Source organism: Oncorhynchus clarkii, unplaced genomic scaffold (assembly GCF_045791955.1).
Source record: "Oncorhynchus clarkii lewisi isolate Uvic-CL-2024 unplaced genomic scaffold, UVic_Ocla_1.0 unplaced_contig_391_pilon_pilon, whole genome shotgun sequence".
Lineage (NCBI taxonomy): Eukaryota > Metazoa > Chordata > Actinopteri > Salmoniformes > Salmonidae > Oncorhynchus > Oncorhynchus clarkii.
In genome coordinates this window covers 138,232-158,556 of record NW_027258018.1, presented here as the reverse complement: position 1 = coordinate 158,556, position 20,325 = coordinate 138,232, and the positions used below count along the sequence as shown (strand labels likewise).

General features: G+C 44.0%; 2 protein-coding genes across 4 annotated transcripts in view; both read right to left on the bottom strand.

Annotated features, from left to right (window-relative positions):
• Positions 1-1,132: 1,132 nt before the first annotated feature.
• Positions 1,133-20,325, bottom strand: part of LOC139394529 (zinc finger protein 271-like) — a 55,255-nt gene continuing 36,062 nt past the window's right edge. The window contains exon 3 of the mRNA XM_071142620.1: positions 1,133-1,900. Within this exon, the coding sequence (XP_070998721.1) occupies positions 1,260-1,900 (641 nt within the window). The 3' untranslated portion in view covers positions 1,133-1,259. The remainder of the gene's footprint in view (positions 1,901-20,325) is intronic.
• LOC139394536 (putative nuclease HARBI1) lies at positions 15,622-18,656 on the bottom strand. Of its 3 annotated transcripts, none has more exons than XM_071142627.1 (10): positions 18,586-18,656; positions 18,322-18,498; positions 18,170-18,231; positions 18,001-18,087; positions 17,630-17,913; positions 17,515-17,550; positions 16,861-17,416; positions 16,676-16,791; positions 16,468-16,579; positions 15,622-16,373 (listed from the first exon to the last, which is right to left on the bottom strand). In XM_071142627.1, exons 7-10 carry the CDS (start codon positions 17,060-17,062, stop codon positions 16,003-16,005), a joined length of 801 nt encoding a protein of 266 aa, XP_070998728.1. In that variant the 5' UTR covers positions 17,063-17,416; positions 17,515-17,550; positions 17,630-17,913; positions 18,001-18,087; positions 18,170-18,231; positions 18,322-18,498; positions 18,586-18,656; the 3' UTR covers positions 15,622-16,002. The 3 variants fall into 3 exon arrangements, with proteins under 3 accessions (XP_070998728.1, XP_070998729.1, XP_070998730.1); XM_071142628.1 differs by having other exon boundaries at positions 16,861-17,550; positions 17,630-17,803; positions 17,872-17,913; positions 18,586-18,650; XM_071142629.1 differs by lacking the exons at positions 16,676-16,791; positions 17,630-17,913; positions 18,001-18,087; ... (1 more) ...; positions 18,322-18,498; positions 18,586-18,656.

The following is a 20,325-nucleotide window of genomic DNA, read 5'->3' as shown; positions in this document are numbered from 1 at the left end:
AACAGTTCCTCTTTTCCTTGAATGTCTCACTTGAATTGCTAAATAGTAAAGTCTTCATTTAACACACAATAGAGAATTACAGTCTATTAATTCTAATTCTTTACACAGTTATACGTTTCAGGGTGGAATCCTTTAGTCATTACCTTAAACATATACATTCCATTATCAATAACCAATATGCAGAAACTGTTTGTGATATATTGAAAGCCTAAACATAAAATGTGCTATATACACAAACATCTGCCACAATAATCATATTACTTGAATTTTTCTTAAACAAGCACCTGAAATAAACTGCACAAGCACCAGAAACGCTGTTGTTTTGACAAGTAGCAATAAATCAATGATATCGATTAGGGGGGAGGTCAGATTGTACGTGCTGTTGAAACGAACACAACTAAAAAAACAAATGGAAGAGATATATTTCACCTCACTGGTTAGAGGACAACCTGCAGAAGACAGTCAGCTACATGTTGGAGTGATGCATTTAAATGTAGGGGTCGCTAAACAAAGGAACACAACACTTATTTGTCATCACTCATCGATATCATGTTGAAATCAATTGTGCCGAGAGGAGGGAGATGAGGTTGTCCGTCCTGTTAAAACTAACAGCTCAAAAACCACACGGAATCTGGGAATAATGTGTACATCCCTGGTTAGAGGAAAATGTGTAGAAAACAGCTCGCCACATTGTTGCATTTTGACTCAAGTGGGTCACCAATGTGGTAAGTGTAACGACTCCTTTTGTTAGTCACTTTTCGTTAAATCTCATAAGTAGTACTCTTCCATTTCAGAGCCTGGATTTTTCCCCTGAGGCTAATATCCACATCATGCTGAAATCAATAGAACAGGGGGCAAACGTTTAGGGTTCTACATTGTGACATCATTAAAATAATCCTACTATAATGTTAAAACATTCTACATTGTGACATCATTAGAACACTCCTACTACCATGTTAAAACATTCTACATTGTGACATCATTAGAACACTCCTACTACCATGTTAAAACATTCTACATTGTGACATCATTAGAACACTCCTACTACAATGTTAAAACATTCTACATTGTGACATTATTTCATTGATATCATGAAACAAATCCTTCATGTATGTATTTTCTGATGTTTGATCAGAGATCTTTTTTCAGAGATTCTCTGGTCACATTGATCACAGCTATGACGTTTCTCTCCTGTGTGTGTTCTCTGGTGTATCTTCAGAGGGCTAGATTGAACAAAACTCTTCCCACATTGATCACAGCTATAAGGTTTCTCTCCTGTGTTTTCTCAGATGAATCTTCAGTTCCCCAGATTGAACAAAATTCTTCCCACATACAGTACAGCTATAAGATTTCTCTCCTGTGTGTCTTCTCTGGTGTGTCTTCAGAAGGCTAGACGTAAAAAAAAACTTCCCACATTGAGTACAGCTATAGGATTTCTCTCCTGTGTGTGTTCTCTGGTGTGATATCAGGCCATATGGCTGAGTGAAACTCTTCCCACATTCATCACAGCTATATGGTTTAAATGATTTCTCTCCTGTGTGTGTTCTCTGGTGTGATATCAGGCTGGTTGAATGAGCAAAACTCCTCCCACATTCATCACAGCTATATGGTTTCTCGCCTGTGTGTGTTCTCTGGTGTGATATTAGGCTTCTTAGCTGAGTAAAACTCTTCCCACATTGATTACAGCTATAAGGTTTATCTCCAGTGTGTATTCTCTGGTGTGATATCAGGTTGCTTAGCTGAATAAAACTCTTCCCACATTGATCACAGCTATAAGGTTTCTCTCCTGTGTGTGTTCTTTGGTGTACAATAAGATGGCTAGATGTATCAACACGCTTCCCACATTGAGTACAGCAATAAGGTTTCTCTACTGTGTGGATTCTCTGATGAATTTTAATGCCTGCTGATGAGGTGGATCTCTTCCCATAGTCAGAGCGGTGAATTATCTTCCCTGTGGGTCTCTGCTGGTGTTTCTTGAGGAGTTCTGATCTGGAGACTCTTCTCTGCCTCTTCAGCATCATGAGGTTGTTGAGGCTCCCCAGAGGGAGCCTCTCCTGTGTGAACAACAAAGTCAGACAGATGATTAAAGGCCCACAACAGCGGAAATCCACTGTAAAAGGTGAGGCCAACAGCGTAGCCATGATGTTGTACAACAATTGACGTATGTAATGAATGTAATGATTATTTGACAATTGTCTTAAAATGAGCAAGAATAGTCATATTTTCTCTTGTTTTCACATTAGTAGTAACATCTAAGATTGTAGACTAGAAATAAGTAAATCATGTTGTTGAAACTCTAAGCAGTGTGCCAGACGACTTTTGGTCTCCAATATAGGCCCCTTTCTGTGTTTAATAAAATTGTATGTACTATATCTTCCTAGAGCAAAAATGGTGAGCAAAGATTTTAGTTTTTCACAATGTATTCTGAATGGGGGAAACTCAGGGGAGTAACCTCCATTTCCAGGTTGCTAATGAGAGCATTTCACACTACTTTGGATTAGAGGTCGACCGATTATGATTTTTCAACGCCAATACCGATTATTGGAGGACCAAAAAAGCCGATACCGATTTTTAAAATATATTTTTTTAATGTATTTGTAATAATGACAATTACAACAATACTGAATGAACACTTATTTTAACTTAATATAATACATCAATCAAATCATTAAAGTTATCTAGCATTAAAGTTATCTTATAAAAACAATCAATCAACCATAATCACTAGTTAACCACACATGGTTGATGATATTACTAGATATTATCTAGCATGTCCTGCGTTGCATATAATCTGACTGAGCATACAATCATGCGAGTATCTAAGTATCTGACTGAGCGGTGGTAGGCAGAAGCAGGCGCGGGGGGAGGAGATGACTGTTACATCGAAAGAGGAGGAACCTGGATATCTGGGCCCGGTTTCCCAAACGCATCTTAAGGTATCCAATGGTTCAAACGAAGAATTTAGCCATAAGATGGTTTTGAGAAACCGTTCCCTGATTAACACTGGTAAGTACTGTCTTAACAACAGAGGCACAAACTCTGCAGTTGAATTGCTACATCCATATTGTGACGTTTAAATTATTTATTTACAGCTATTGATTCTTGAAGAATATAACACATGCTCTGAGTTCAACTGTTTACACCATCAGAACCCCAAATAATATTTTTTTTACTATAATGTTTAGAAACAATGTAAATCAACATTGTATAGCAGCTAAGAACAAATTCTTATTTTCATTAACACTCAGTGGGTTAATTGCCTGTTCAGGGGCAGATTTGTACCATGTCAGCTCGGGGATGTGAACTTGCAACCGGTTACTAGTCCAACACTCTAACCACTAGGCTACCCTGCTGCCTCAACATGATTAAAACTATAATGTTGATATCATGGATGGTCAGTCCTTGCATCCATAGGTCTGTCTGTAGTTACATTTATCCAAACCCATAATCATTTTATTACCAAAATAGTGGTGGAATGACAGATTTGTTATTGTTTGAACTGCAGGTTGCTGGGTTGTGTGGGGTTTTTAAACAGCAACAAAATGGCTGCCCAGAGACTTGGTTAACAGCTGAGGGATGGGGGAAGGAGAAGTGTAACCACTCTCAAATTCATAGAGAACGATATTGTAGAAACCTTAACCCAACACCTAGCTGCCTCGTCAAGAAGTTCAGACATCTTGGCGTAACAGTTATAAGGTGTTGACAGTCGCTGGACCCAGGTTTGAGTTCAGCTCAGGGCCACCCCCTGAATTCACTACACTATGAATACAAGGACTGGCCATCCATGATGTCATAATGATCATTTAACCAGTTTTCTAGGCTATACAGTATATTCTAGAATTAATCCATGATGTCATAATGATAGTTGCTGACTTTTGCCTAATACCTGCAGCAAATGCCTCTACCCCGTCTTCTGGCTGGGTAGAGTACTTTAGGATTTTAGTTACTGCGGTGCCTAACCCTTCTATTTCTGCGTAATGGCTCTTCGCGTGAGTTGGGTTTGTTCCTTCGTTCACGTTGTCACTCCCTAATTTTCCGGTCTAGTATGAGGTCTTGGATAGATATACTCCTATTTAAATATTCTGAGTGTTATGGATTCCTCCTATATTTCCTTACCTTCAAGTCTCTTTTACCTCTGTATATATCAATACCTAATAACTTATTCTATTGGTTATTATGCTCGTCAGCTAGTAGTCACTTGGAAACTAGTATTGGTATATATTTTGACACAAAATTCATATTTTTTACTTTTTATTTTACCTTTATTTAACTAGGCAAGTCAGTTAGGAACAAATTCTTATATTCAATGACGGCCTAGTGGGTTAACTGCCTGTTCAGGGGCAGAACGACAGATTTGTTCCTTGTCAGCTCGGGGATTCGAACTTGCCTTTCAGGTTACTAGTCCAACGCTCTAACCACAAGGCTACCCTGCCGCCCCAAATAATCTTTAGTGCAATCACTTTAACCTATAACCAGGGTCACTTTCTGTTCAGTGAGAGTGTTAAAGGCGTTTGCTCTCCAGATCTGGCCTAGTTGTCAAAGTTTCAAGCTTTTATTAAGTCACTCTGTTTTTTGTCTTATACACATTATTACAATTCAATGGTTCTACAGTTTCCTAATACATCCATAATGCTCAATCAATCCTTAATGCTTTAAGCTATGCCAGATAATATTGCAAAACTTTAAATGCGTTAACACTTCTAACAATATTGACTAAATAGCTAAAATAGTTAAATTACCTTAAATGCTCCGCCCCCTGGTCACTTTCCTGTAATTGGTATTCTCACAGCACTAACACTAGATTCTGAATTCCAATATCTCTATACACTTCCAACTCTGTGTATGGACTCAATATATTGTAACCGGTACTTGGCTGTGTCCTTGTATTGCTAATCACATCTGTACCTGATGTCTCACTGTGTGACTGCCGCTTTGTCTGTGATCAAGAGGTGTCTAGACCCCTGTGTTTCGTAGACTCAGTTTCGGGTTCACAAAGTTCAACCAAGTAGCTTCAGATAGTGATCCAATAAGTACTTAGGCATAATTATCCGGTTCTCAAATATTGTTCTAGTCTATCAAAAAGCATATATCCTAATACTATTCACTTCCAAATCTATGCATAGACTCAATATATTGTAACTGGTACTTGGCTGTGTCCTTGTATTGCTAATCACATCTGTACTTGATGTCTCACTGTTTGACTGCCGCTTTGTCTGTGATCAAGAGGTGTCAAGACCCCTGTGTTTCAAATATTGTTCTAGTCTAACAAAAAGCGTATAGTTTAATAGTAAATTTACCTATGATGATTCTCCATATGAAGTCTGTCTCATATGTCAGTGAGGATCATGCCTCTCTTATGATCTCTGTTCTCTTTATATACCTTTTTACAGGGGAAGTTCGCAGGTTTCTGGAGCTGTGGCTAAACCACACTTTCACACTGACACTGCCCTGCTGCTTGCACCGGCCGCTTACTCGGGGACTGTAGATTGCTTACACTGAGTGCTTACTCGGGGACTGTAGATTGCTTACACTGAGTGCTTACACTGGGACGGTAGATTGCTTATTACGTCATCTTAGACCTGTGTCTAAATGGAAGCTTCTTATTCTAAATCTAGGTCATGCACTACTAACTCCCATTCTGCTGCTTCCGTGTTACTGTTGGCTGATTCTACTTAATGATACCAGCTGGTTGTTTCTACCACTTGAGGCGGCGTAGGTGGCATGTCAAGCGTCAGCTGGGAGAAGTCTATGATAGGTATCTCCTCTGCTTCCCCCTGTTGTCCAGTTTCTGCAGGTGTGGTCCATGGTTCCATGAGGTCCCGTGAATGCCTTGTGTTGCTGTACCCATTGCTTGATGGAGTGGGCAGATTCTTTTCATCTCTTGTCACACCAGATATACGACATCCATAACTAGTGGTTTCCTCATTAGCATGGAGGAGTTTATGCAATGAAATTGCCCTCGTGCCGCAATTTTAGAAAACACAAAGGGGCCTGTATTGTAGACCAAAAGTCTTCTACCACACTGCTTAGAGTTTCAACAACATGAATAACTTATTTCTAATCTACAATCTTAGATGTTACTACTAATGTGAAAACAAGACAAAATATGACTTCTTGCTCATTTTAAGACAATAATTTTAACATTCATTACAGACATCAATTGTTGTACAACATCATGGCTATGCTGTTTTGCATCAACTTTTACACTGGTTTACCGCTGTTGTGGGCCTTTAATCAACTGTCTGACTTTGTTGTTCACACAGGAGAGAGACGTGACTATCGTGGATCCTCTGGGGAGCCTCAACAACCTCATGATGCTGAGGAGACAGAGAAGAATCTCTCCAGATCAGAACACCTCAATAAACACCCGCAGAGACCCACGGGGAAGAAATCTCACTGCTGCTCTGACTGTGGGAAGAGATTCACATCATCAGGCATTAAAATTCATCAGAGAACACACACAGGAGAGAAACCTTGTAGCTGTGATCAATGTGGGAAGAGATTTGCTACATCTGGCAACCTGACTCAACACCAGAGAAAACACACAGGAGAGAAACCTTATAGCTGTGATCAATGTGGGAGGAGATTTGCTACATCTGGCAACCTGACTCGACACCAGAGAACACACACAGGAGAGAAACCTTATATCTGTGGTAAATGTGGGAGGAGATTTAGTCGATCTGGAGATCTGACAGTGCACAAGAGAACACACACAGGAGAGAAACCTTATAGCTGTGGTCAATGTGGGAATAGATTTGCTTCATCTGGCTCTCTGACTCTACACCAGAGAACACACACAGGAGAGAAACCTTATAGCTGTGGTCAATGTGGGAAGAGATTTGCTTCATCTGGCTCTCTGACTCTACACCAGAGAACACACACAGGAGAGAAACCTTATAGCTGTGGTCAATGTGGGAGGAGTTTTAGTCGATCTGGAGATCTGACAGTGCACAAGAGAACACACACAGGAGAGAAATCTTATAGCTGTGGTCAATGTGGAAAAGGTTTTAGTCAATCTGGCTCTCTGGCTCAACACCAGAGAACACACAGGATTGAAATCTCATAGCTGTGACCAGAGATAATCTGATAAATGATCTCTGATCAAATATTAGAAAATACATACATGAAGTAGTTGTTTCATGATTTCAATGAATTAATGTCACATCGTAGAATTTTTTAACATTGTAGTAGGCGTATTGTAATGATTTCACAATGTAGAAGCCTAAACGTGTGCCCACTTATGAATTGATATCAACATGTTATGGATATTAGCCTAAAGGGGAAAAATCCAGGCTCTGAAATGGAAGAGTACTATTTATGTTATTTAACAAAAATTGACAAACAAAAAAAGAGTTTGGATCAAATCAAATTTATTTATAAAGCCCTTCTTATATCAGCAGATATCTCAAAGTGCTGTACAGAAACCCAGCCTAAAACCCCAAACAGCAAGCAATGCAGGTGTAGAAGCACGGTGGCTAGTAAAAACTCCCTAGAAAGGCCAAAATCTAGGAAAAACCCTAGAGAGGAACCAGGCTATGAGGGGTGGCCAGCCCTCTTCTGGCTGTGCCGGGTGGAGATTATAACAGAACATGGCCAAGATGTTCAAATGTTCATAAATGACCAGCATGGTCAAATAATAATAATCACAGTAGTTGTCGAGGGTGCAACAGATCAACACCTCAGGAGTAAATGTCAGTTGGCTTTTCATAGCCGATCATTAAGAGTATCTCTTCTGTTCCTGTTGTCTCTAGAGAGTTGAAAACAGCAGGTTTGGGATAGGTAGCACATCCGGTGAACGGGTCAGGGTTCCATAGCCGCAGGGAGAACAGTTGAAACTGGAGCAGCAGCACGGCCAGGTGGACTGGGGACAGCAAGGAGTCATCATGCCAGGTTGTCCTGAGGCCTGGTCCTATCTCGTTAGCATGTAGCATGACGCACTGATTGGTGTCACCTCGTTAGTCAGTATGTGTTACACCTGTGCTGGCTTGTCCATCTCGTTAGTGGGAAGGTGTTTCACCTGAGCTGGTCCAGGTTCTATTTAAGAGTGTCTGGCCCAGTGCTCCAGTTGTCTTGATAGATGTGGAGAGTCAACACCTTTAGTTGCTCCACCTTTTTGGGTTAAAGATGTTTTCACTTCAGGTTGTAGCTTCTTTCTGAAGAGAGCTTTTTTTCTTCTTCAAAAAAAAAATAAAAAAATAAAAAAATAATGAATATAAACAAGCAAACCTGGTCGGTTCCGGGGATTGGTATAGCAAATACCGTAAGATTTTCATGGACTGAAAAGGAGATGGAACCTTGGGGCAGGGAAACTTTTGGAAGGACCATATTGATGGGATGCCTCAGGATAGAGGTGAAGGAAGTGCTCTGCCTTCAAGGGAACCCGAATGAGAAGGCTTTCGATGTGACGTTTCACAAAGAAGAAAAACACGACGAAGTAATGAAGATGGCAAAGGAAGCGGAGAAAACGGGACCCCTGTGCCATTATGCGGTGACCAGCCTGGCGAAGAACAACTTCAGGGTGGTCACCGTAACCATGTACAATCCGCACGTGAAAGATGAAGAGGTGAGGGCCTTTCTGGGGAGGTACATGGACAATGTCTCCTCAGCGAGGTACCTCAGGGACTCCCTGGGTTTCTGGAACGGGAGAAGAGGGTTCCAGGCGTTACTCAGGGAGTCCCCGAAGAGTGTGGATGGCTACCTCCATCCTCCGGCGATGTTCTCCCTGGGGGCTGACAGGGGAACACTCTACTATGCACGTCAGCCCCCGTTCTGCAGGCGTTGTATGGCCTACGGCCATATCCTGGCCTCGTGCAGCGCCAAGAAATGTCGTTTTTGTGGGTCGGAAGAGCACGAGGCCAAGGAGTGTGACGAGCCCAAGGCTTGCCACGGGTGTGGCTCAAGAGCACACCTGTGGCGTGATTGCCCGGCTCGTCACAGGTCATACGCGTCTGCAGCTGGGGGGGGAGCGGGGGATGGGGGGAGGAAAGAGAGGACGCATGCGGATTGTACGGATGGCACAGGGGAGTGGACGGAGAAGGACGAAGAGGCGAAAAGAAAGAGGAGAGAAGATGGAAAGAAGGAAAAAGAAGGAGAGATTAAAAAGAAGGTGGAAGAACGTGGAGGAGCAGAGAAGGACGAGAAGGAGTGGAAGGAGTGGAAGAGGGAAGGGGGACAGTGACGGAGAAGGAGGGAGGAGTGGATGTGGGAGGGGAGGGGGTGGGAGGGGGGGAGATGGGGGGAAGGAGTGGGGGGACAGCCTGCCAGGCTTCCTCGAGGTCGAAATGAGGGATTTGGTGGAGGGGTTAGTGGGGATGGGACGTTGTGTCTCCCCGCTACCTCCTTCACCAAAGAAGAAAGGGATAAAGAGGGGGAGCTTGGCAGGAAGTGAGAGGGAGGGGGGTGTGGAGGGGGAGGGGGGGGTTAAGAGAGTGGCGGGGGGGGGGGGGGGGGGTAATTTGTCCTCCCGGTTTGCCTCAGCCCCTTGCATTTTAGTGGATGACTCCAGTGAGGGGTCGGTGGGTTGTTTGCTAGAGGGATCCCAACTCCTGTTTGGGGAGATGGGGTCCCCTATATGCAGCCCCGAGGCAAACAGGGAGGGGGGGATGGTGGGTGGGGAGGGAGGACCCAACACACTGCCTGGATCATGGGTTGGGATGGAGGACGGGGGGGCGTCAGGAGAGGAGAGGACGTCCCCGCCGGTGGAGATGGACCAGGGGAGCATCGGGTGAGTCTCCTGGTTTTTCTTTGGGTTTTGGGGTTTTTATTTGTTGTAAATATTTAAATGAATAGTTCTGTTTCTTTTTTTAGTCTAAATGTTAGGGGCTTAAGGGATAATGTTAAAAGGAGGGCGGTTTTTTGTTATTTAGAGGGTGTGGGGTTTGATTTCTGTTTTTTACAGGAGGCTCACCTGAGGGATGGTGGGGATGTGTGTAGATTTAAGAGGGAGTGGGATAAGGGGGAATCTTTTTGGGGCATAGGAGGGGTGCACTCAACAGGAGTAGGGATTTTGTGTGGGCATAGAGAGGTTAAAATAGAGAACACTTTTGTAATAATGCAGGGTAGAGTTTTGGGGATAGATGTTAAGTTTAGAGAAGCTAGATATAGGTTAATTGGGGTGTATGGGCCACAGGTGGCGGCAGACAGGAGGGAGATGGTGGACTGTCTGGCGCCACTGTGTGTTACAAACAGGCACTTGGTGATAGGAGGAGACTTTAATATAGATTTAGGGTTAGGCGGTGATAGCAGTGCAGGTGCCATCTCTGGGCTAATGGCTTGCCATGGTCTGGTTGATGGTGGCCTGCACACTACCCCGGCAATGGTCGGTCCTACATGGCGCAACTCCAGGGGGGTTGCGCGGAGGCTCGACTACATTTTTGTATCCAGGTCTTTGGGTCAGTTGTCTGGGCGGCTGTTGCCTGTTTTCTTCACGGATCACGACGGGGTGTTCCTGCAGGTGGGGTCGCCAGTCTGCCTCTTCGGTAGGGGGTACTGGAAGTTAGATCGGGATATACTGGAGGAGCAGGCTTTCGTTGACGCATTTTTTTGTTTCTTTCGGAGGCTTGACGGCCTCCGGTCCATGTGCGAGGGGGTGTTAGAGTGGTGGGATTTAGTCAAGGGGAGGATAAGGGTTTTTATAATAGGATATTGTAGAAGGAAAAAAAGGGAGGAAAGGAGGGAGGTGGATCGTATCCAAAGGTTAATTGAACTCGAGTACGAGGCAGGCAACCTCGGCGGGTCGATTGACTGGGAGAGATTCGCAGCCCTAAAGGCGCAGCTCAGGGAGCTGCAGGAGCAGAAGGCTCGAGCTTTCCTGGAGCGTGCGCATAGTGGCTTTCTAGAACATAATGAGACTTGTTCCGCTATGTTCTTTAAGTCGGTTAGGGCCAGACAGAGTAGGAAGGTAATGAAGGGAGTTAGGGAAGAAAATGGTAGTATAGTAAGTAAACCAGAGGAAATGGTCAGGGTGACAACTGATCATTTCCAAGGTTTATTTAAGGAAAGGGAAATAGATGTAGAGCAGGGAAACGTGTTTTTAGAACACTTGTCCCGGCGGTTGCCAGAGGACATTAGAGACGTGATGGAGGCCCAGATCTCACTAGAAGAGGTTGAGAGCGCTCTTAGGAGGATGGGAAAAGGGAAGGTGCCTGGGATGGATGGGCTGCCGGCTGAGTTTTACCTCAAGTTTTGGGGTATACTTGGACCAGTGGTTCTCGAAGTCTTGAAGGCCATCCTTGAGACGGGGGTCCCGGGGGGATCAATGGCTGTTGGTGTGCTGTCACTTCTTTATAAGAAGGGGGAAGAAACTGACCTTGGCAACTGGCGGCCATTGACCATGCTGTGCGTAGATTACAAGATTCTTGCAAAGGTTTTAGCAGACCGGTTGCGCACAGCCCTTCCCTACGTCGTCCACGAGGATCAGACGTGCGGGGTAGAGGGCCGCTCTATAAGATGGAACCTACAGTTGATCAGGGATTCCATCGCTTGGGTTGAAGATAGAGGGCTGCCTTTAATGGTAGCAGCGCTAGATCAGGCGAAAGCTTTTGATCGCGTGAATAGATCTTTTCTATTCAGGGTGTTAGGTAGATTAGGATTTGGGGAGAAGTTTATAGGATGGATCCGTACTTTATATGTCGGAGCGGGGTGTCGAGTTAGTGTAAATAGTCACTTAGGTGACGTTTTTGACCTCTCGTCTGGGGTCAGGCAGGGATGCCCACTCTCGGCTCTCCTCTTCGTTCTGTACATGGAGCCTCTGGGGGCTGCCATTAGGGCAGACACAGGGGTGGAAGGCTTGTTGATCCCTGGAAGCGGTGGGCTGCGTGTTAAGATGACGCAGTACGCCGACGACACTTCCTTGCTGTTGTGCAAGGACTCGTGCCTGACAAGGTCCCTTGCCATCTTTGGGGATTTCACCCGAGCGTCGGGAGCAGTTCTGAACCATGCAAAGTCTTCCGTCAAGTTTTTCGGAAGATGGCGCTGTAGAACGGATGTGCCTGGTGGGTTATCTCTCTGTGAAGGGGCCCTGAGGATTCTCGGGGTTCATTTTGAGACCTCCGGCTCAGCGACGCTAAACTGGAACATGCGTATCGCAGTGGTACAGAGGAAGCTAGCAATGTGGAAGGCTAGGTATTTGTCTTTTATGGGCAAAGTCCTGGTCCTAAAGGTGGATGTGTTGCCGTCTCTTTTGTATGTGGCATACATCTATCCATTGCCGGCTTGTCTGAGGAGGCCTCTAGTGAGGCTTGTGTTTCAGTTTATGTGGAGTGGCAGGTGCGAGTGGGTCGCCGGGGTACCACATTTCCCCCTCAAGCTGGACGCCATTTTTGTTTCTTTCTTGTTGACGGAGCTTGCTCGTCCGGTTATACACCCGTCCGGCTACCTCCTGCGGGTGTTCTTCTCGTATAAGGCGAGAAGCGTAATGGTGTGGTCTAACGCGGGTCCTCGGCGGAACAGCTGCCGTGGCATTTTGGCCATGCGGCCAAGTGGCTGCGTGCGCACCCCGAGGTTGAAGTTGCCCGAGTAGGTTTAGACCACAGGCACCTGTACGAGGAGGTCAGGCAGGCAGGGAGTCCTGCGCCTGTAGCGGGCATCTCATCAGTGGTCTGGGAGGGAGTGCAGGCGCGGGGCCTGGACAACAGGCTCAAGGACCTGAATTGGTTGGGCCTCCATAAGTGCTTGCCGGTACGTGCCATCTTGTACCGGTATAGTTTGGTGCAATCCCCCACCTGTCCAAGATCCTCTTGTGGCAGGGAGGAGACTGTGCGCCATGCCTTTTGGGACTGTGCCTTTGCCGGACTAGTCTGGGCTAGGGCACGGGTAATGCTAGGTGTGGTTAGGAGTGATTTTGTTGTGACATGGGCTAGGCTAGAGAGAGGCGTAGGGAGAGCAAAGGGAACGGATAGGGACAGGTTTCTGCTCTGGCTTCTCATGAGTCTCTTTAAAAAGGGACTGTGGGAAGCCAGGCAGAATTTAGTCAAGACAGGGAGAGATTGGGGGGTGGAAGGGATAGTGAGAAGGGTGGAAGGTGATTTGAGGGGGAAGATGAAGAGGGAGGAGAGGAAGTGGGGGAAGCATGCGGCACGGGAGAGGTGGAAAGGGGGTTTAGGGCTGGGAGTGTTAGAGTGAGTTTGGTAAGGGGATAGATTAGGGGAGATAGGGAAAGGGTTAGGTATTGGTTAGGTATGACGGGGAGGGACGATGCTCCCCTGAGGTTTGTTTTTGTTTGATGTTTTTGTAAATACAATTAATTAAGAATGAATGAGAATTATGATTTTGTAATAGTATGAATGGTATTGATTGTAATAAATTATTTTAACCACAAAAAAAAAAAAAAAATTGTTTGTGTCTTTATTCTCCGGACTAAAATGTCCTGTTGTTTGGACTGAGAACTTGTACACGCCCTGTGTGTTGGTGTGACCGGTTTTGTTGCGCCGGTGAATAAAATTGACAAACGACTGAACCCTGCTCTCTGCGCCTGATTCCACCCACCACTCCTAGTTTATCGTAACAGCTACAGTGCAGGCTAACTCAAATGAGCTGCTAAATTAACTATCTAGCCAACTTCAAATACTGTATAGATAGATAGCTAGCTAAGTGAATTAAATATCAGCAACTACCTAACTTCATATTAGCTAGCTATCTATTTATCACTGTTAAAAACAACTCCAAATGCATTTATAGGTAGCTAGCTAGCTAACAGCCATGGAGGAGGGTGAAAGGATAGCAGCCCCAACTGTCAATGAGAGAGGAGGCTATTCTGGAAAGGGCAGGTACTTTTGTGTTGTTCCTGTTCCTAGAAGTGAGGACCGAGATAATAGTAACATAATATCCAGTGTGGTGTAATTTGACTATAATGAAGTGTGTTTCTTGTTAGGTTTTCTGTCCTCAGATAAAGAGCTCTATGAAAGCCAGACTACATATGAAGAGGTCCCAATGAAGAGCAGTGGTTCTCAGTCCTAGGGGACTCAAAGAGGGGCACATTGTTGTTTTTTCCTCAGCACTGCACAGCTGATTCAAATGATCAACTCATCATGAAGCTTCAAGTGGTATTTATGTATTCATTTGTGATGCTATCCTTGATATGATCCTGTTATTGTCACATGCTACACATGCACATATGTGTGCCCATGTATCTATCAATCCAATGTTATCATGATTTGTTATCAGGGATATTATACTTTAGTAATCCACAATGACCTGGTGATGTAACAGTCTAATAATGACATTGTCTTCCATATTCCTACAGATACCTTGTAGCTGGAGATTCCTTCAAAACGATTGCCTACAGTTACCGTGTAGGGTACTGCAAGGTTGGGTGACCAGGGTCATCTGGGACTGCCTCCTGGAGGAATTCAGGTGTGTGAAGGCTACCTGTGTCCTGCATAACTTCATGATGGACACGAGGACCAGGAGGGGATCTGCAGCTCGCCGCTGTGTCCAGGAGGAGGAGTCTGCTGTTCTGCAGGATGTTTCAAGGATGGGGTCCAACAACGCAGCAAGAGAGGCAATCCGTGTGCAGGAGATCTTCACCTCCTACTTCTTCAAAGAGGGTGCTGTTCCCTGGCAACACCATAGACTACACTATGCACAACCAAAGGCTCTTTTAAGAGCCATTCACATTGCAATAAGAGTATTCTTCCATTTACTTAGCTATGTTAACTGCAGTTATTCCATTCCCAGTTTCTCTCCCTTTGATTTATACTTCTCAGGTGAGGGTGCTGTTTAGGTAAGGGTGTGATGTCTGTGCAAAAAACAAAACAGGCTATTTTAAATCACCCAATTTTTAAAAAATGTAGAACAATTAGACACCCGATAACCCACAACTACACACTGATGTATCAATCTGATTGTTGGATTGTGTTGTACTGTAAGCAGGTTCAGGGGCCTGTTGCACAAAACTAGGATAAGGGATTAAGCCAGGATATCTTGGTGATCCTGGCTCAATTGATCCGTAATCCGGTTGCACTAAAGATGGATAGGGGGCAGGAGGATATGTTATGGTATAAATTACCATGGAGATTTATTCTGTGGAGCTAGCCTGCTCCAGACCAGGCTAAATTCCAGGATCTATTTAATCTCATCCCTAATGTCAGTCAGCAGTCACCACAAATGGAAACCAATAGTTATTTCACTGCTCACTATACATTGTTATCACATATAACTAGACCCACTGTTATTTAAACGTTTGTGATCATTAATTTCAATGATTTTGGATAAAAAATGATTTTTAGATGATGTTGCTATCATTAGATAATTTACAGTTTCCCATAGACTATAAGGCTATATATAAAATGCTAGAATATTAGGGCCACAGAGGGGAAAAAAACACAAGTCATAATATTGTAACCAGTTGTTTTAAAGGAGGACAGTTGTTAAAATGACAGATGTGGGGCATTTCGTGAAATTGTACTTCAGTATGGTTTCATAAACAAAGACATGCTGATGTGCCAGAATATTAAGTATCACATTGTCATAAGTATCAAAACTGTAAAAACAATATGTAGCTTTTCTGCAGAAAGAACCAGCCTCATAAATTTATGACTTTATCCTTTTTCTTCAGTGTGGCCCTAGTACTCTGTCATATAAACAAATACACATTCCATATGAATATAAAAACACAATGTGTAACATTATGTTCCTTTATTGAATAAGGACAAAACAAAGCAGGTAAACCATCAGCTCCTTTCAAAACTGAAGTCACAGTGACTCTACAAGATGGAAAGCACAGAATCTAAGCATATTATACAAAATTATACATATACAGACCTTTGAATGTGTATAACACACCCTGCATGTCTGCACACTAAAATAAATGCAGGACAAATCCATACACATCAACTGAACAGACAAATGAATGGATGCAGTAGCCTCCCTGCAGCCTTGTATTACACACAGTATACCGCACAAACATCATAAGAGGCCAAATTCGTCAAAAAACGAACCCAAAAAAACCCAAATTCCTCTGCCACCGCAGGACATATTTAACCAAAATTGAAAGCACACATACTAACTAAAATAATTCAACACATATTGGTCCCTCAGCAGCCGACCACTGTCGTCATCAGGGAAGATTGCCGGATTGTCCCAGTCCATGGCTGGTGGCACTCTGGGGGCCCTCTCCTTCCTCAGGCAGGCCACATTGTGAAGGACAGCACAAGCCACAGTAATATCACATGCCCTAACAGGGCTGACCCTTAATTTGTGAAGGCAGTGAAAGCGTGCCTTCAGGAGGCCAAAGGTCATTTCAACTCTGGCCCTGGTCCTGGCATGGGCATGGTTGTAGGCCTGCTGTGCTTCCTGGGGGTCTGTGAAAGGTGTCAGGAGAAAAGGCTGGCAGCCATACCCCCTGTCTCCCAGCAACACACCAGAGAATTCACCTGTCAACACAAAATCTCATCATTACTACCTCATAAACACAGTGATATTCTTGACACAGCCATGATGGTTATAAATAGGGGTTGTGTGGCTTACCTTGTGATAGGCACTGATAGATTTCAGAGGCCCGAAAGATTCTGGAGTCATGGACTGAGCCAGGCCATTTTGCCACAACATTGCTGATCACACAGTCAGCATTGCAGACCATCTGAAATCATAAGATGAGGAATATTACACCAATCAATGCACATCACTGGCAATGCAGAGTGTTCGTCAATGGACAATATCAAAAAGTTATGTTCACCTGAACATTAATGCTGTGAAAGGATTTCCTATTCACAAAATCGGCCTCATGGGCACCTGAGGGGGCTTTTATCCTTATGTGTGTGCAGTCCACTGCACCAATGACATTGGGGAAACCTGTCACACAAAGTAATGAGTATCCTACTATGTGTTAACAGTTGTCCTGTAATTTGTAGATCCTCTTACCTGCAATCCTATAGAACTCCTCTTTGATGTCACAGAGTCTTCTGTGGCCAGGGAAGGAGATGAAGACATCTGCTAATGCTTTGATAGCCAGACACACACTCCTTATTGTGCGGCAAATTGTGGCCTTGTTCAGCTGTTCTGCATCCCCCACTGAGTACAGGAAGGCTCCACTAGCAAAAAAGCGCAAGGCCACACAAACCATTTGCTCCACACTCAGTGCATGGCTCCGTGCAGTGCGGTGCTTAATCCTGGGACCCAGTAGTCTGCATAGATACCTGATGCCATCTGCAGAAAACCTGTATCTTTCATATAGATGGTCATCAGGGAAGGCCAGTGGGTCCAACCGGTCCCTGAAGACCCTTTCTCACCTGAAGGCTCTCCTCAGCACAAGTGCTTCTTCATCCACCACATCTCGCACGAATGGGCATGCCATTGTCAGAGCAGAAAGGAACACACAATTTTGGGCCTTCATATAGGCTAGTGGCCACACCTGGTGCTGGGGGGGGTGGGCAAAAGAGGGCGATGCCTTATAACGATGACTTGGTTGTACTGATTGCTGGGAAAATAAAAAAAACCTTAGAAAGATGCCACCGTCCTGTGTGCTCACAATAAGAGCTCATATGTCATGGCTCACTTGACTTTACGAGAATATACCTAATTTTTATTTTGAGCTGTGTCATCTTCTTGGAGCTGGGGGAGGAAAGAAAAATAATGATTAATACATTTGTGTTACAGTTAGCATACAGTGTACATTGAAGGCATATCTCACCTCCCTCTCAAGTTTTTTTATTTCAAGGTCCAGTTTCCTAATTGTCCTCTTTTTTATTTCGAACTCCAGTGCAAGATTTTCCATCTTTTTCTTCTTGTACTGAATGTCTATGTCTGCCAGTTCTATTTGGCACCGGAGGTGGTTGCCATACAACTTTCTGATAGCTTGTGAGCTCTGTGAACACAATACAATTAGCGCAGCTGGAATTTGGCAGGATGTGGTGTCCTTTTATTAATACGCACTATGTTGCCAGGCTGGTTTTCCCACTGTATAGCATCTGGGTCCTGTAAAAGAAATTAGATTTTTTGATTTTGATGAGGACTCCTCACCATTGTAGAGTAAATAGTACTTTCACAGTCTTAACATGATACCTCATGCCTTCTGGAATCCAGAGAGATGGTCTCCTCCTCATCATCGTCTCCATCATGTGCTGTTGCTGCTGCACTGGGGCCTTCACCCTATCACATTTAATCGGATTCATATTGAAGCTAGTAGACAAGACATGCCAGGCCTACAGTATGCCTTTGATGGAGTACTCACTGGATCAGCATCGTCTGGTGCTTGTGCTGGTGGCTCTAACAGGAACACAGTGCTGCCAGACACTGCAAGGCAATAGGTAAACCAAAGTCAGACAGTCCAAATTGATTCAATATGAATGTGGTTGTATCCCATGTAGAGATGGAAGGACATACCTTGAATGAAGCGGGTGGCATCTTGGGAGGAACCTATGCTCGTCTCTTTCCCCCCAGGGATCCCCTCTAAGACGGGCCTGCCTTTATTTAGCTCCAAGGCCATGTCCTCTGCTGGGGTAAGGTCAGCCTTTGGTGACCCACCACCCGTGCCTTGTCTGTGGGTATTCTTTTTCACTGCTAAAACAGTACAGACAATGTGTGAGCAGGCACCTTCTGGGTACAATATATGCTTGTGCTTTGTTAAATATTAGTCAGGGACCATACCATTCTGCAGAATGTTCTTGTATTTGATTTTGACCTGCTGCCATGTCCGTTTTGGCCCGTTCATGTTTAATCTACACACACACACACACACACACACACACACACACACACACACACTTAATGGAGTCACACTGCAAAAAATTACTTGGTATTTTTGTCTTGTTTTCAGTAAAAATATCAAAAATTTTATCATAGCTTTATACAGTGTGATGGAGTTACTTTACACAATTTCACTCATATCTGCAGTGCATTTCAATAAAAAAAATTAACCGTTTCATAATTACAGTACAACTGCATTTTTGGAGATGTGAATTAAATATTTGAATTGTAATTGTGATGTTTCAGCGGAGCGGTGAGTGTGTAATTGTGCACTACTTACGCATTCAGGCGGTCTGCAATACTTTGCCACGGTTTTTCTCTTTGCTTTATCACTGTGGCGGTGTTGCCTTTCTTCTTAATTATATCTTTTACCTCCTCGTATGCCTCCATGAGGATTTGTGCTTCCGACGGGGAAAAGTACGCGGCTCTAGTTGCCATGGTAAATCAGTTAATCTGTGATCTGTGGCGGGGTCTATTTGAGTGAGCCGTGAGCGCGCACCTATCCAGGATTGGTTTCACCTGGCTTAATGAATCCGTGTCTGCTCATCCTGGCTTGGTCTTTGTGCAACCAATTAAGCCTGGACGCACATGTTTTGGCTTCATTGAGCTCAGCTGAGTCATTTATCCCGGATGTCTTAATTCTACTTTTGTGCAACAGGCCCCAGGTGTATAACTGTGGCTCCTTCCACCTTCATAGAATAGGCAAGAGGGCCAACCATGGAGAATAGTAAGACACTTCATTATTTCAATAACTACGATGTATTGTTTGTCCGTTCATGTTTTTCAGCATAAAGTACTCTGCAGCCACTTAGTGTGGTGTGGACACCAGGTGAGGCCTCACACAGATTCCTGTTGAACATATGGGAGAAGATAGCTAGCTACACATCCATGGGCATACAGGGATTTTAATCATCCACTGCACAATAGCATACGTTATTTCATCTATCTGCATGGCAAATACAAATTTGTACATTCAATTTGCAGTAAATTCTTCAGCCAGCTAGATTCTATACATCCACTTTTTCACAAAACGACCGCCTGGTTTGTGGGTTGTTTAAGGTGTCCCTAAAACAACCAGAATGACAATTTCAAACTCATGTCACAACACCTATAAAACTAGCCCAGCTAGCTGGCTAAATCACGATTTACGTAAATGAGTGACTGATATTGATTTATTTAGGGGGGGCTAATTAATATTTTAGGACTGGCGACGTTTTAAAAATTATTATTATTCCAACCCTTTAAATTTGTCTGAAAATTAAATAAACATTTTACTCAACTGCGTTACCCACTCCAGTCAGCAGATGGCGGTCTGGGAATTTATGGTTATGCTGTTGGTGTGACGTATAATCTAGTGGACGGAACGCTTCTTTCATCAGCAGCAACAGCTCGTCAGACACCTCGGTAGCTTGCTAGACAAATTAGCCGAACCAATATAGCTCTTTAGACGCTTTCGTGTATATTAGCCACTGTGTTTTAAACCCATTTCTGTCGTCTAGTTAGTTATCCGATTTAATTTCATATTTACGGTGTTGTTATTAGTCAGCAAGCGGGCTGGTTAAGTTAGCATTAGCCTAGCTAACATCCCCGACCATGCGGTCACTAAGCTACTCTCCTTCTAATGAAGAGAAGGATATCACA